Source organism: Ranitomeya variabilis, chromosome 3 (genome assembly GCF_051348905.1).
Source record: "Ranitomeya variabilis isolate aRanVar5 chromosome 3, aRanVar5.hap1, whole genome shotgun sequence".
NCBI classification, from domain to species: domain Eukaryota; kingdom Metazoa; phylum Chordata; class Amphibia; order Anura; family Dendrobatidae; genus Ranitomeya; species Ranitomeya variabilis.
Genome location: NC_135234.1, coordinates 458,130,499 through 458,145,241, shown reverse-complemented (window position 1 = coordinate 458,145,241; position 14,743 = coordinate 458,130,499). Strand labels below are relative to the sequence as shown.

General features: G+C 50.0%; 1 protein-coding gene and 1 long non-coding RNA gene across 4 annotated transcripts in view; one reads left to right on the top strand and one right to left on the bottom strand.

Moving 5' to 3' along the window:
- LOC143816350 (uncharacterized) overlaps nt 1-1,357 on the bottom strand; it is a 50,048-nt gene extending 48,691 nt beyond the window's left edge. For both annotated transcript variants that reach the window (XR_013223922.1, XR_013223923.1), the window contains exon 1: nt 1,273-1,357. This is a non-coding gene — a long non-coding RNA (uncharacterized LOC143816350). The remainder of the gene's footprint in view (nt 1-1,272) is intronic.
- UBXN11 (UBX domain protein 11) overlaps nt 1,244-14,743 on the top strand; it is a 157,646-nt gene continuing 144,146 nt past the window's right edge. For both annotated transcript variants that reach the window (XM_077296598.1, XM_077296597.1), the window contains exons 1-2: nt 1,244-1,520; nt 1,610-1,650. In XM_077296598.1, the coding sequence (XP_077152713.1) occupies nt 1,366-1,520; nt 1,610-1,650 (196 nt within the window). In that variant the 5' untranslated portion in view covers nt 1,244-1,365. The remainder of the gene's footprint in view (nt 1,521-1,609; nt 1,651-14,743) is intronic.

Genomic DNA, 14,743 nt, shown 5'->3' with positions numbered 1-14,743 from the left:
AAGAAAACCAAAATTACATGCTGCAGAAAATAGTGCGCATTATGCCAGCGCAGTATTGTCTGCAGCATGTAATATAACATTCAAAATGACCAATGACAGAAAAAAAACAGTTGCATGTCATCAAACCCAAAAACCAAAAAAAAAAAAAACTGCTGAAAATGCAACGCAATATTTCAGCGCAGTATTTTCTGCAGTCTGTTAACATTCAATATCAGCAATGACATTTAAATAAAGCAGTTGAATGTCCGCCAAGAAAACCAAAACTACATGCTGCAGAAAATAGTGCGCAATATGCCAGCGCAGTATTTTCTGCAGCATGTAATATAACATTCAATATCAGCAATGAAATAAAAAAAAGAGGCTTACCGCAGGGTCACCATCAGCCGCTCCGCCGGTGTGATGGCAAGCCTCATCCTTGTGTCCTGCCTTCGGATGACATCCTCCAGTTTTGCAAGCAAAAAATCGAAATGTTCAATCCTCATCCGCACGTAGTTGTGGAATTTGTGTGGATTGTGCCGCAACTCCAGGTACAGAGTGGACTGGACACCCCGGGTCATCCGTAGTTGATTAATCGGATGAATCCACAGTCGCCTCCGTCTCCGTTGCTGCAGAAGCATCCTACGCCTTTCCGCTGCCGCCTCCTTCTCCCGCACTATGATATCCAGGCGATTCGTCTCAAAGATAACGTCGGTAACCAAACTAGCAATCCTCCCAAGAACACCTTCCATCGCTGCCACAAAACTAAAACCCACAAAGATGGGCTGTAAATACAGTACTATATAGTTTTTCAAATTTTCCAGTAGCCAATCAAATTTTGGGAGCCTCCCCTTTTAAAAACGGATCCGTCGGAAAAACGGATGCAACGGATGGTAAAACGTATGCAACGTATATAACGCATCCAGTATTTTCGACGGAAACGTTTAGCGGATTTGCGACGGATCCGTCGAAATGCTGGATGCGTGGCATACGTTTGTCACCGTTTTTCACTTTTTTGACGCATCCGTTTTTTCGGCAAAAAAACGGATTTGCGACGTAATGCAGTTAACGCTAGTGTGAAACTAGCCTTAGTCAATGGTGAAGAAACGCATCCTGCAAGCACTTTTGCAGGATGCGTTTTTTCGCCAAAACGACGCATTGCGACGGATGCCAAAAAACGCTAGTGTGAAAGTAGCCTCACTCTGTAGACATGCTGCGAGTTTCCTCCCATTACACCCTGGGGTGCTGCGCTTCTAGGCGAGCCACACAACCGTCACCTTGCGATTCTGGACTCACCGGTGGGCCACCACAGACTGCTGCACTCCCCGCCGGAAGCCCTGGTCGCCTAGCTACCGGCTGCAAACAATATGACGGCGCAGTGTGTGCAGTATGAGCGGTCCGCTGACCACATTGGGGAGAGCTCAGAGGAATAAGACCCTTGGCGTCCACCAGGATCCCGGTGCTGTCCAGATGTCCCAGGGCGGGCCCACACCGGAGCTCTCGGGGTCTCCCCGTAAGACAATGCCCGGAGCGGCCAGAGCCGGGTAGGCGCAACTTAGCGACACTTCTTCCCCTGCACACTCGCTCTCGTCTTCCTATTGCCGGTCATCAGTGTTGCTTTCTTTTCTTCTAGGAGGAGAGCTGCCCCATTTAAAGACAATGCTGCATACCTGGGTAAGTGTCAGACAGCCACAGCCCCTGTATTGCAGGAGCATTCCTCCTCCATTGTGGGGTGAGCAGAATGTTACATGTTCAGATCGGCAGGGGGCAGTGGCCGACACACTATGTCAGGGGCCGACACACTATGTCAGGGGCCGACACGCTATGTCAGGGGCCGACACACTATGTCAGGGGCCGACACACTATGTCAGGGGCCGACACACTATGGCAGGGGCCGACACACTATGGCAGGGGCCGACACACTATGTCAGGGGCCGACACACTATGTCAGGGGCCGACACACTATGTCAGGGGCCGACACACTATGGCAGGGGCCGACACACTATGGCAGGGGCCGACACACTATGGCAGGGGCCGACATACTATGACAGGGGGCAGGGGCTGACACACTATGTCAGGGGCCGACACACTATGTCAGGGGCCGACACGCTATGTCAGGGGCCGACACGCTATGTCAGGGGCCGACACGCTATGTCAGGGGCCGACACGCTATGGCAGGGGCCGACACGCTATGTCAGGGGCCGACACCCTATGTCAGGGGCCGACACCCTATGTCAGGGGCCGACACACTATGTCAGGGGCCGACACACTATGTCAGGGGCCGACACACTATGTCAGGGGCCGACACACTATGTCAGGGGCCGACATACTATGACAGGGGGCAGGGGCTGACACACTATGTCAGGGGCCGACACACTATGGCAGGGGCTGACATACTATGACAGGGGGCAGGGGCCGACACACTATGGCAGGGGCCGACACACTATGGCAGGGGCTGACATACTATGACAGGGGGCGGGGGCTGACACACTATGGCAGGGGCTGACAACTATGTCAGGGGGCAGGGGCCGACACACTATGGCAGGGGCTGACAACTATGTCAGGGGGCAGGGGCCGACACACTATGGCAGGGGCTGACAACTATGTCAGGGGGCAGGGGCCGACACACTATGGCAGGGGGCAGGGGCTGACACACTATGGCAGGGGCCGACACACTATGGCAGGGGCTGACATACTATGACAGGGGGCGGGGGCTGACACACTATGGCAGGGGCTGACAACTATGTCAGGGGGCAGGGGCCGACACACTATGGCAGGGGGCAGGGGCTGACACACTATGGCAGGGGCTGACACACTATGGCAGGGGCCGACACACTATGGCAGGGGCCGACACACTATGGCAGGGGGCAGTGGCTGACACACTATGGCAGGGGGCAGGGGCTGACACACTATGGCAGGGGGCAGGGGCCGACACACTATGTCAGGGGCCGACACACTATGTTAGGGGGCAGGGGCCGACACACTATGGCAGGGGGCAGTGGCTGACACTATGGCAGGGGGCAGTGGCTGACACTATGGCAGGGGGAAGGGGCTGACACACTATGGCAGGGGGAAGGGGCTGACACACTATGGCAGGGGGCAGGGGCTGACACACTATGGCAGGGGGCAGGGGCTGACACACTATGGCAGGGGGCAGGGGCTGACACACTATGGCAGGGGGCAGGGGCTGACACACTATGGCAGGGGGCAGTGGCTGACACTTTGGCAGGGCGCAGTGGCTGACACACTATGGCAGGGGGCAGTGGCTGACACACTATGGCAGGGGGCAGTGGCTGACACACTATGGCAGGGGGCAGGGGCTGACACACTATGGCAGGGGGCAGGGGCTGACACACTATGGCAGGGGCCGATACACTATGACAGGGAGCAGGGGCCGATACACTATAGCAGGGTACTGCCCTTGTTAGGGCGGGATTAATTGCAGAGGGCATGACAGGGACGATAAGTCGAACATACTGCTCCAAAACATCTACAAAGTCCTTCCGGATACGACAACCCTTTAAATAGCTGAGATCAATACATTTTTTGCACCTTTCTATGCACTGTGACACTTTTTCCTCGTCTGCTTTACCCTATCTTGGTGCAAATTATTAAAGTCACCTAACTTGAGGTGGCCTTTGCTTCTCAGGTTGAATTAGTGTTTTTTTTAATATCTGTGATTTATTTGTGAGGCTCCCTGTGATTCCCCCTCCTGGGTACTATTTTAGTCAAAGTGTGGACCCAGAGCCCATCTTGTTATACTGACCAGGGTTTGTTTTAGTGGCATCATATTATTAAGTTATTTTTTATATGAATCTTTCCATGCTGCATAATACCGTTATTCAGAAAGAGAGAACCTGCAGCACAGAGCAGGTGATTTAACTATATTGTCCATTACTCCCCAGCAACATGCCCGCTGTTTTGGGTTCATATTTGATTCAGATTTTTTCCTTCTCTCTCCACATCCGATCACTCGCCCACTCATGTCACGTACACACTCAAAAACATCTCTAGAATTCAACTTTTTCTTACCTTTGAATCAGCAAAACCGCTTACTGTTTCTCTTATTCATTCTTGCCTGGAATATTGCAACTTTCTACTAATCGGTCTCCCTCTTGCCAAACTCTCCCCTCTCCAATCCGTCCTGAAAGCAGCAGCCAGGATCATATTTTTTTCCTACTGTTACAACGATGCCTCTACCCTTTGCCAGTCATTGCATTGGTTGCCCATCCAATACAGAGTCCAATATAAACTTATCACTCTTACCCACAAAGCGCTGCATGGTTCAGCACCACCCTACATCTCCTCCCTGTTCTCAGTCTGCCACCCTCTCCGTGCCCTCTATTCTGCTCATGATTTAAAACTAAAATCCTCAATAATGCGAACCTACCACTAGCGTCTCCAAGACTTCCTTTGGAATGCACTACCGAGGACTATACGACTATTTTCCAATACCCACAGTTTTAAGCATGGCCTAAAAACGCATTTCTTTAGACTGGCCTATCACCTCACTTATTTAACTATCCCCGTTTGGTCCATACAAAATATTCCTCAAAATCATGACCCTTGTAGCAACTGTTCACACACCCTCCACTCTCTACTAGCCCAATGTGCCTGTACTGTATACATATTGGCTGGTGAGCGGTTAATGCATTGTTATGTGCATACCCTATTCAGTATATTATGGCTGGATCATACAATATACCATATTTTGCGGATTATAAGAGGAGAAAAATAAAAAAAACAAAACCCTTTTTTTAATAAAATGGTGGTGCTTCTTATAATTCATGCGTCTTATTGCATACCGGGGGTGGTGGCTGCGGTGAAGCGGGGTCCCAGGGTCGCTGCTGGAGGAGGCAAGATCTTGATGCCGAGATATCCATCTGCGCATGCGCCGCCCCCGGCAGCCATTTTCCCAGAGTCCACTGCATAGTAAACCATGTAAGTGCGGGGGCTTTGGTATTTCACAAAATGTCGACAGAACACTTAAAACGGCGCACATCCGAACACCTCTTCCCAGCCTGCTGCCTGCAGCAACGCTCCACTCTTGCCTCCTCCAGCAGCGACCCTGGAACCCTTCTCCACCGTGGCCAGTTAGAAATTTCCGCATTATAAGATATACCCCCATTTTCCCAAGCTAAGTGGATTCCCTCGTTCGTCCACCATCTCTGTCTTTATTTGTTATGGGGGCTGACTAGCGCACACCCCGTCCCCTCCCTATCCAGGGCCTATCGCTAGGGTTAGACAGGGATTATGTCACACAAAAAAACATTACTTTGAACGTTTTTTTGTGCGTCGCGTCCGCCAAAACACGACGGATCCATTGCACAACGGATGCGACGTGCCCTTCCATCACAATCCATCGCTAATACAAGTCTATGGGCAAAAAACGCATCCTGCAAGCACATTTGCAGGATCCGTTTTTTGCCCATAACGACGGATTGCGACAGAGCCCAGAAGACTGAAGTGTGAAAGTAGCCTTACTGGTACATCCATTTGCGGGAACGCATTGGAAGATAGGACTTACCAGAACGTCCAATGTCATTTAGGGGTTAAAGCTTAATATTTTTATTTTAAATACATAAAGTTTGTCTTGTGGCTGAAAGCCTGACCGAAGCAAACCCAGGGAAAAATGGGTAATATAAAAGAACTTGTCACATGTAAGTATATTGTAAGAAAGTAGGAGGTGAGGTCCTGGATATCAGATATGTGCGACTGAGGTGGTTGAACTCGGTAATGTTTAAATTTGTATCAGTAAGTTACTGAGAGGGTTAATTTGACTGAATTTTGTGTCCAGGATTTACAAACAACCAAAAGAGTGTAGGTGAAGAAGGTTATTCCCATGTGTTCCAGTCCCCAACCAGTCCTGCTTCCTGCTCCTTTGGGAGTCAGCTGCCACTGCTCTGGTATCTGTCCTGGAGTAGTCCCTTGCATTCACCTGGGTTCAAGTATAACCACACCATCAGGGGCTGTAGTGAAAAAAAATCAACAATACATGGAAAAGGTACAGAGGAACAATGGGGCTAATAGGAAGAACTAAGGTCCATGCACAAAGCACATAGGGCTAAGATCGTATCACCGCAATAGCACATGTAAAATACTGATGTAAACCACATGGGGTGGATACAGACTCATCTGGAGGCACACTAATGCAGAATAGTCACTCTGAAACCAATACAAATAGTATAATGCAAGTGCATACAAATAGATTGTAGTCTCAAATAGCAGCCATACAGTGCACAGATATTATCATGGAGGTATTACCTGATGTGCGGTGGCGGTGAAGGACCCCAAGCCCACCCCGACGCGCGTTTCGGAGCACCGCAATGCTCCTTCCTCAGGGGGTGTGTGACGGACAGGTGCCAGCAGCATCTATATATGCCGCCATACCGGAAATCCCCATAACCGCAAAGCGTACCACCCACTAACCCTGACATCCAAGAGCGCCGCTGCCATCCGGAACCGGAAACACGCGGGCCCCACGTGATCCGGCATCACATGACTGCGGACGCCGAAAATGACAAGGCATACGTGGGCGTAGTGCAGTAATACATAGCGGACGCCATAATAGAAGAGGGCAGACAAAAGGGCACAGTAAATACACGTATTTAGGAATGAGCGCAAAACAGAAGACAGATGAACAAAACAATAGCATTGTAAATAAGATAAATGTGGTGCCGCCGCATCGATCATGCATCCCTGAGTGCAAACAAAGCACACAAGGAAACATCAGGAGGCCGCAAAACACCACATATTGGGGGATGAACCTATCCAATGCATATATACATCAATAAACACAATACAATGTACAAATGAAACACAGATACAACAAATAATCAAACAACAATAATACATCATGGACAAACAAATATACAACATATCCCAGGTATACCCCTATCTAAATATATATATTTTTCACAAACACATATACATAAAGAATATACTATCCCCACATAGTAAAAATCACAGTGATACTGAAATATCATCATTATCCCAACACACAAAATAACAATAAAACATACAAAAGCCCAACACAACAACAAAAGCAAAAAGCAAATAACAGAACGGGGGAACGAACGTACAATACAAAAGAAAAATAAACAATAAAAAAATAATAAAAAAAATAAAAAATACAAAATACAAAAAAATACAAAAAAATACAGAAGCATGATAATAATGAATATGAAACAACATTCAAAGTGCTGAAGGTATATCATGCGACGTTCCAGATGCCCTAAGAAAAATAGAAGGTCAGCGGAATACGATGTGCACCCATCTAAAAAGATATACAATAATAAAATGTAAGTAAAAACAAAATGCATGGCAGCAGTAAGTCCCATTATCATTACAGGGACGAGTTATCATAAAAATGGAACGAACGAGATATACTCATTGAGTCCATTCGGATGGATTGTCCCTAATGTCCAGATCCACTTACACTCTAATTGTGCTAGACGTTTTGAGAGATTGCCTCCCCTGATATTGATTTGTAGCAGGTCAATGCCCCGTATTCGCAATAATTTCTCATCACATTGATGGAAATCATGGAAGTGACGCGGCAGGGTCTTTAGGGTGGATGTGTCCGTGCAGGAAATGCGTTGTCTGATGTTATATTCTTTCGTGCCATCTGAGTTAGAAAAGGAGGGTCAGGCTATGCCTACGTTCTTAGATGCGATGCGTCCGGGGGGTGGATGTGCTCCGTGCGGTAGATGTGTTGCGTGTCCGAATGTTGAAAGGTGTACCTCCTTTTCTAACTCAGATGGCACGAAAGAATATAACATCAGACAACGCATTTCCTGTGTTTCCCGATACGTGATCTATTATGCTACCTGTCCGTGTGGTCTGATCTATGTTGGTCTGACCACACGGCAACTCAAAGTCCGTATTCGGGAGCACGTTCTGGGAATTATCGCTGCAGCTACCTGCACGGACACATCCACCCTAAAGACCCTGCCGCGTCACTTCCATGATTTCCATCAATGTGATGAGAAATTATTGCGAATATGGGGCATTGACCTGCTACAAATCAATATCAGGGGAGGCAATCTCTCAAAACGTCTAGCACAATTAGAGTGTAAGTGGATCTGGACATTAGGGACAATCCATCCGAATGGACTCAATGAGTATATCTCGTTCGTTCCATTTTTATGATTACTCGTCCCTGTAATGATAATGGGACTTACTGCTGCCATGCATTTTGTTTTTATTTACATTTTATTATTGTATATCTTTTTAGATGGGTGCACATCGTATTCCGCTGACCTTCTATTTTTCAAGGGCATCTGGAACGTCGCATGATATACCTTCAGCACTTTGAATGTTGTTTCATATTCATTATTATCATGCTTCTGTATTTTTTTGTATTTTGTATTTTTTATTTTTTTTATTATTTTTTTATTGTTTATTTTTCTTTTGTATTGTTCGTTCATTCCCCCGTTCTGTTATTTGCTTTTTGCTTTTGTTGTTGTGTTGGGCTTTTGTATGTTTTATTGTTATTTTGTGTGTTGGGATAATGATGATATTTCAGTATCACTGTGATTTTTACTATGTGGGGATAGTATATTCTTTATGTATATGTGTTTGTGAAAAATATATATATTTAGATAGGGGTATACCTGGGATATGTTGTATATTTGTTTGTCCATAATGTATTATTGTTGTTTGATTATTTGTTGTATCTGTGTTTCATTTGTACATTGTATTGTGTTTATTGATGTACTAGATGGCAGCCCGATTCTAAAGAATCGGGAGTCTAGAATCCATATATACTTTATTTATTCAAATGTAAGAATAATACAATTAATAAATAATAGTAAGAAAGAACAAAAAATGGCTGCACTCACCAGCTCTTGACAATTCTTGACAGTACGGCACATTTCTGATTGGTCGCTCGCGGCAGGCGGCAACCAATCAGAAAAGTGCCGCGCACCACGAAGGCATATATCTTTGTCCACCCTGAGCGGGTGTAGGACGCTGGTGACGTCACTTATCTCCGGACATTATCTCCGGACAAAGCCACGGAAGTTGGCACAAATTGCCGGAAGTAGTATTCTAGGCAATTATATATTAGATTTTAATGTTATCAGTGTTTACCTTTGAACGTTTATATTGTATTGTCCTGTCACCAGCCATGTGTACGATTATCGGCCGAAAGCCTCTCTGGAACCAATAATCACCCCATGTAAAGGTATCTTTATAAGTTAAAGATTCAGAATACTATGACTTTTATCATATCCTGAACAGTCAAGTTTTTTATGAACCGTTAAGGTTTTCTGGTTGAAGTAAAAAAAACTCTGAGTGTTTACAGTTTGAAACCATTAAATGTTGAAAAATTATGTCATTCTTGAGTATATCACTCAATGGTGCTCATAAACGTGTCAAATTTGATCTATAATATACTTTAATATACGTTACTTTAATCTTTAATATACTTAAGAACAGGGCCCCAGACATCACACAGGGGGTCTGAAACACCGCACAGTGGTCCAAAATATCGCTGTGCTCTGCCTGGGGCCCCATATGCTGCCTGGGGCCCCTGTGCTCTGCCTGGGGCCCCATATGCTGCCTGGGGCCCATGTGCTCTGCCTGGGGCCCATGTGCTCTGCCTGGGGCCCCTGTGCTCTGCCTGGGGCCCCATGTTCTGCCTGGGGCCCCTGTGCTCTGCCTGGGGCCCCTGTGCTCTGCCTGGGGCCACTGTGCTCTGCCTGGGGCCCCATAGGCTGCCTGGGGCCCCTGTGCTCTGCCTGGGACCACTGTGCTCTGCCTGGGGCCCCATATGCTGCCTGGGGCCCCTGTGCTCTGCCTGGGGCCACTGTGCTCTGCCTGGGGCCCCATATGCTGCCTGGGGCCCCTGTGCTCTGCCTGGGGCCCCATGTGCTGCCTGGGGCCCCTGTGCTCTGCCTGGGGCCACTGTGCTCTGCCTGGGGCCCCATATGCTGCCTGGGGCCCCTGTGCTCTGCCTGGGGCCCCATATGCTGCCTGGGGCCCCTGTGCTCTGCCTGGGGCCCCTGTGCTCTGCCTGGGGCCCCATGTTCTGCCTGGGGCCCCTGTGCTCTGCCTGGGGCCACTGTGCTCTGCCTGGGGCCACTGTGCTCTGCCTGGGGCCCCATGTTCTGCCTGGGGCCACTGTGCTCTGCCTGGGGCCCCATAAGCTGCCTGGGGCCCCTGTGCTCTGCCTGGGACCACTGTGCTCTGCCTGGGGCCCCATATGCTGCCTGGGGCCCCTGTGCTCTGCCTGGGGCCACTGTGCTCTGCCTGGGGCCCCATATGCTGCCTGGGGCCCCTGTGCTCTGCCTGGGGCCCCATATGCTGCCTGGGGCCCCTGTGCTCTGCCTGGGGCCCCATATGCTGCCTGGGGCCCCTGTGCTCTGCCTGGGGCCCCTGTGCTCTGCCTGGGGCCCCATGTTCTGCCTGGGGCCCCATGTTCTGCCTGGGGCCCCTGTGCTCTGCCTGGGGCCACTGTGCTCTGCCTGGGGCCCCATATGCTGCCTGGGGCCCCTGTGCTCTGCCTGGGGCCCCATATGCTGCCCGGGGCCCCTCTGCTCTGCCTGGGGCCCCATATGCTGCCTGGGGCCCCTGTGCTCTGCCTGGAGCCCCTGTGCTTTGCCTGGGGCCCCATGTTCTGCCTGGGGCCCCTGTGCTCTGCCTGGGGCCACTGTGCTCTGCCTGGGGCCCCATATGCTGCCTGGGGCCCCTGTGCTCTGCCTGGGGCCCCATATGCTGCCTGGGGCCCCTGTGCTCTGCCTGGGGCCACTGTGCTCTGCCTGGGGCCCCATAGGCTGCCTGGGGCCCCATATGCTGCCTGGGGCCCCTGTGCTCTGCCTGGGGCCACTGTGCTCTGCCTGGGGCCCCATATGCTGCCTGGGGCCCCTGTGCTCTGCCTGGGTGTAGGACACTGGTGACGTCACTTAGCTCCGGACATTAGCTCTGGACATTATCTCCGGACATTAGCTCCGGACATTAGCTCCGGACAAAGCCACGGAAGTTGGCACAAATTGCAGGAAGTAGTATTCTAGGCAATTATATATTAGATATATGCATTGGATAGGTTCATCCCCCAATATGTGGTGTTTTGCGGCCTCCTGATGTTTCCTTGTGTGCTTTGTTTGCACTCAGGGATGCATGATCGATGCGGCGGCACCACATTTATCTTATTTACAATGCTATTGTTTTGTTCATCTGTCTTCTGTTTTGCGCTCATTCCTAAATACGTGTATTTACTGTGCCCTTTTGTCTGCCCTCTTCTATTATGGCGTCCGCTATGTATTACTGCACTACGCCCACGTATGCCTTGTCATTTTCGGCGTCCGCAGTCATGTGATGCCGGATCACGTGGGGCCCGCGTGTTTCCGGTTCCGGATGGCAGCGGCGCTCTTGGATGTCAGGGTTAGTGGGTGGTACGCTTTGCGGTTATGGGGATTTCCGGTATGGCGGCATATATAGATGCTGCTGGCACCTGTCCGTCACACACCCCCTGAGGAAGGAGTATTGCGGTGCTCCGAAACGCGCGTCGGGGTGGGCTTGGGGTCCTTCACCGCCACCGCACATCAGGTAATACCTCCATGATAATATCTGTGCACTGTATGGCTGCTATTTGAGACTACAATCTATTTGTATGCACTTGCATTATACTATTTGTATTGGTTTCAGAGTGACTATTCTGCATTAGTGTGCCTCCAGATGAGTCTGTATCCACCCCATATGGTTTACATCAGTATTTTACATGTGCTATTGCGGTGATACGATCTTAGCCATATGTGCTTTGTGCATGGACCTTCGTTCTTCCTATTAGCCCCATTGTTCCTCTGTACCTTTTCCATGTATTGTTGATTATTCTAATGTATTAAATAAAGATATATGTTTTATGGGATTTGTTGACTGTGTTCTCTGTGGAGTATCTCTGGTTTTTCAGTTGTCCCTTTAATTAGTCCTAGCATGCACACATGGAGCACCAATGCAGGTGTTTACTTGGATATAGATAATATGTATCTCCCATGTGTGTAAAATGTATGCTGCAACACTATCATTATCATTTGCTGTTGTGAAGAACCAGAGAGATCATTGAGACAAAATCCTATCTTAATGCGGACTGTTAAAGATGCGTGAACGCTTGAACGCTCTGACATCATCCGCTGCATTCGCTTTGGTCCAAGCTGTGACAACCTCGTCAGTGGCCATTCAGTCTGCGAGTCATACTTCAAGTCCTAGACCCCGTCTGTCTGATCCACCTCGTTTTGACGGAGATTCGAAGCAATGCTGAGGTTTTATCAATCAGTGCTCGCTGTACTTTGAACTGCTGGCCCACCAGTTCCCCTCTGATCTGGTGCGACTGTTGCCTTTCTAATGTTCCATGTTGGAAGAGAGGCTCTGGCCCTGCTCAACCCCTTGTTGGAAAAAGGAGATACAATAATCTCAGATCTGCAGGTCTTCTTGGAGGTGTTCCGCAGGGTAGTTGATGAGCGAGGCCGAGATACCTTTGCTGTCTCATCTCCTCAGACTACACCAATCCAGTTTGTCTGTAGGCCAATACGCTGTCTGGTTCCGCCGGCTGGCTTCTGAACTTGGCTGGAACAACGAAGTACTGGTAGCTGCTTAAAAAGCATCTTTTAGTGTGTGGCAGCAGCCAACCATAAAAACCTGATATAAGTCTGGTATTGCTGTAATAGCATCCACCCGAAGAATAAAGTCACCTAATCACATACACCGCAGATAAAATGAATAAAACCGATAAGTGGTGAGCACTTGCACCGAGGTTTCCGTGCAAATCTCTGAAATATGTGATTCAGACGGAACCCCCAGTGGAAGATTCACTATAATGAGGCAAATGGAGCCACTGTGGACACCATAGGACCTGTGATCCGGTGGTGTCTGTCTTTTTAGATTAGCATAAAAGCGCAGTCGACCACAGTTTTTTGCACTTGTGAAAAAAGGACGCCGCTGAACAGAGGTCAGACAGAGTCAAGAGTAATTCTGCTGCCTCATTACAGTGAATGGATCCCTCGGGGATTTCATCTGTCACATCACACAAACCCCAAAGTAAGTGCTCAGCATAGAGCGTTACTGGGAGTACAAACGCTGTTTAACAACGAAATGGCTCCTCGGTAGAGATGGGCAAATCCGAATAGTAAAGTTCGACATCTGTACCGAACACCTACTGTTTGGGCACGGACACCAAACATGGACTTCACCAGGAAGTCCGTGTTACTGTTTGGGTTTGGCCCCCCCGAACATCGTGTGTTTGTCGCACTGTCATGTGCAAGACAGCCCGGTGAACACTGTTTCTGATCGACGGTAAAATTATTGGTGGGATCACTTCTCACACAGTGAGGAAAAATTCTCACGGTGCAGCAGTGAGTTAACCAGGAGAAATTTCTTGCGGTGAACTCACCGCTGTACCATGAGACTTTTTCTCATTGTGCTAATGGTGATCACCGTAGTTCAGGGGCCTGCTCGCTGCAGCTCATTTTTCCTTGCTCCTCAGCATGAACGGTCGCATGATGCCACCATTCATGCTGAAAAGCACATCTCGCACAGATGGATTATGGCGTGGTACACTATAGATTGCAGCCAGCCCTCATCCAGCCAGCCCTTCCTCCAGCCAGCCCTCCCTCGCTCCATCAAGCCCTCCCTTGCTCCATCAAGCCCTCCCTCGCTCCTTCCAGCACTCCCTCGCTCCATCCATCCTGCGCTCCCTCCATCCAGCCTTCACTCCATCCAGCCAGCCCTCCATCCAGCCATCCCTCCAGCCACCCATCCCTTCCTCCAGCCACCCATCCCTCCCTCCAGCCATTTTTCCAGCCATCCCTCCAGCCAGCCATCTCTCCAGCCATCCAACCAGCCAATCCATCCAGCCATCCACCCATCCCTCTCTCCAGCCAGCCATCCCTCCAGCCAGCCCTCCATCCTGCCCTCCATTCAGCCCACTCTCCATCCAGCCAGCCCTCCATCCAGCCAGCCCTCCATCCAGCCAGTCCTCCATCTATCCAGCCCTCCAGCCAGCCCTCCCTCCAGCCTGCCATCCAGCCCTCCATCCCGCCAGCCCTCCATCCAGCCAGCCCTCCCTCCAGCCATCCAGCCAGCCATCCCTCCAAACAGCCAGTCATCCCTCGATCCAGCCATCCCTCCTTCGAGCCAGCCATCCCTCCTTCGAGCCAGCCATCCCTCCTTCGAACCAGCCATCCCTCCTTCTATCAAGCCATTCCTCCTTCCAGCCAGCCATCCCTCCATCCAGCCAGCCATGCCTCATACATCCGTCATCCAGCCATCCATGCCTTATACATCCGTCATCCAGCCATCCATGCCTCATCCATCCCCCATCCAGCCATCCATGCCTCATCCATCTCTCGTCCAGCCAGACATCCATCCAGCCATCCATCCCTCATCCAGCTATCCCTCCATCTATTCATACCTCCAACCATGCATCCCTCAGCCATTCCTCCTTCCATCCATCCATCCATGCATCCCTCATCGGTCCATCCATGCATCCCTCATCGGTCCATCCATGCATCCCTCATCGGTCCATCCATGCATCCCTCATCGGTCCATCCATGCATCCCTCATCGGTCCGTCCATGCATCCCTCATCGGTCCGTCCATGCATCCCTCATCGGTCCGTCCATGCATCCCTCATCGGTCCGTCCATGCATCCCTCATCGGTCCGTCCATGCATCCCTCATCGGTCCGTCCATGCATCCCTCATCGGTCCGTCCATGCATCCCTCATCGGTCCGTCCATGCATCCCTCATCGGTCCGTCCATGCATCCCTCATC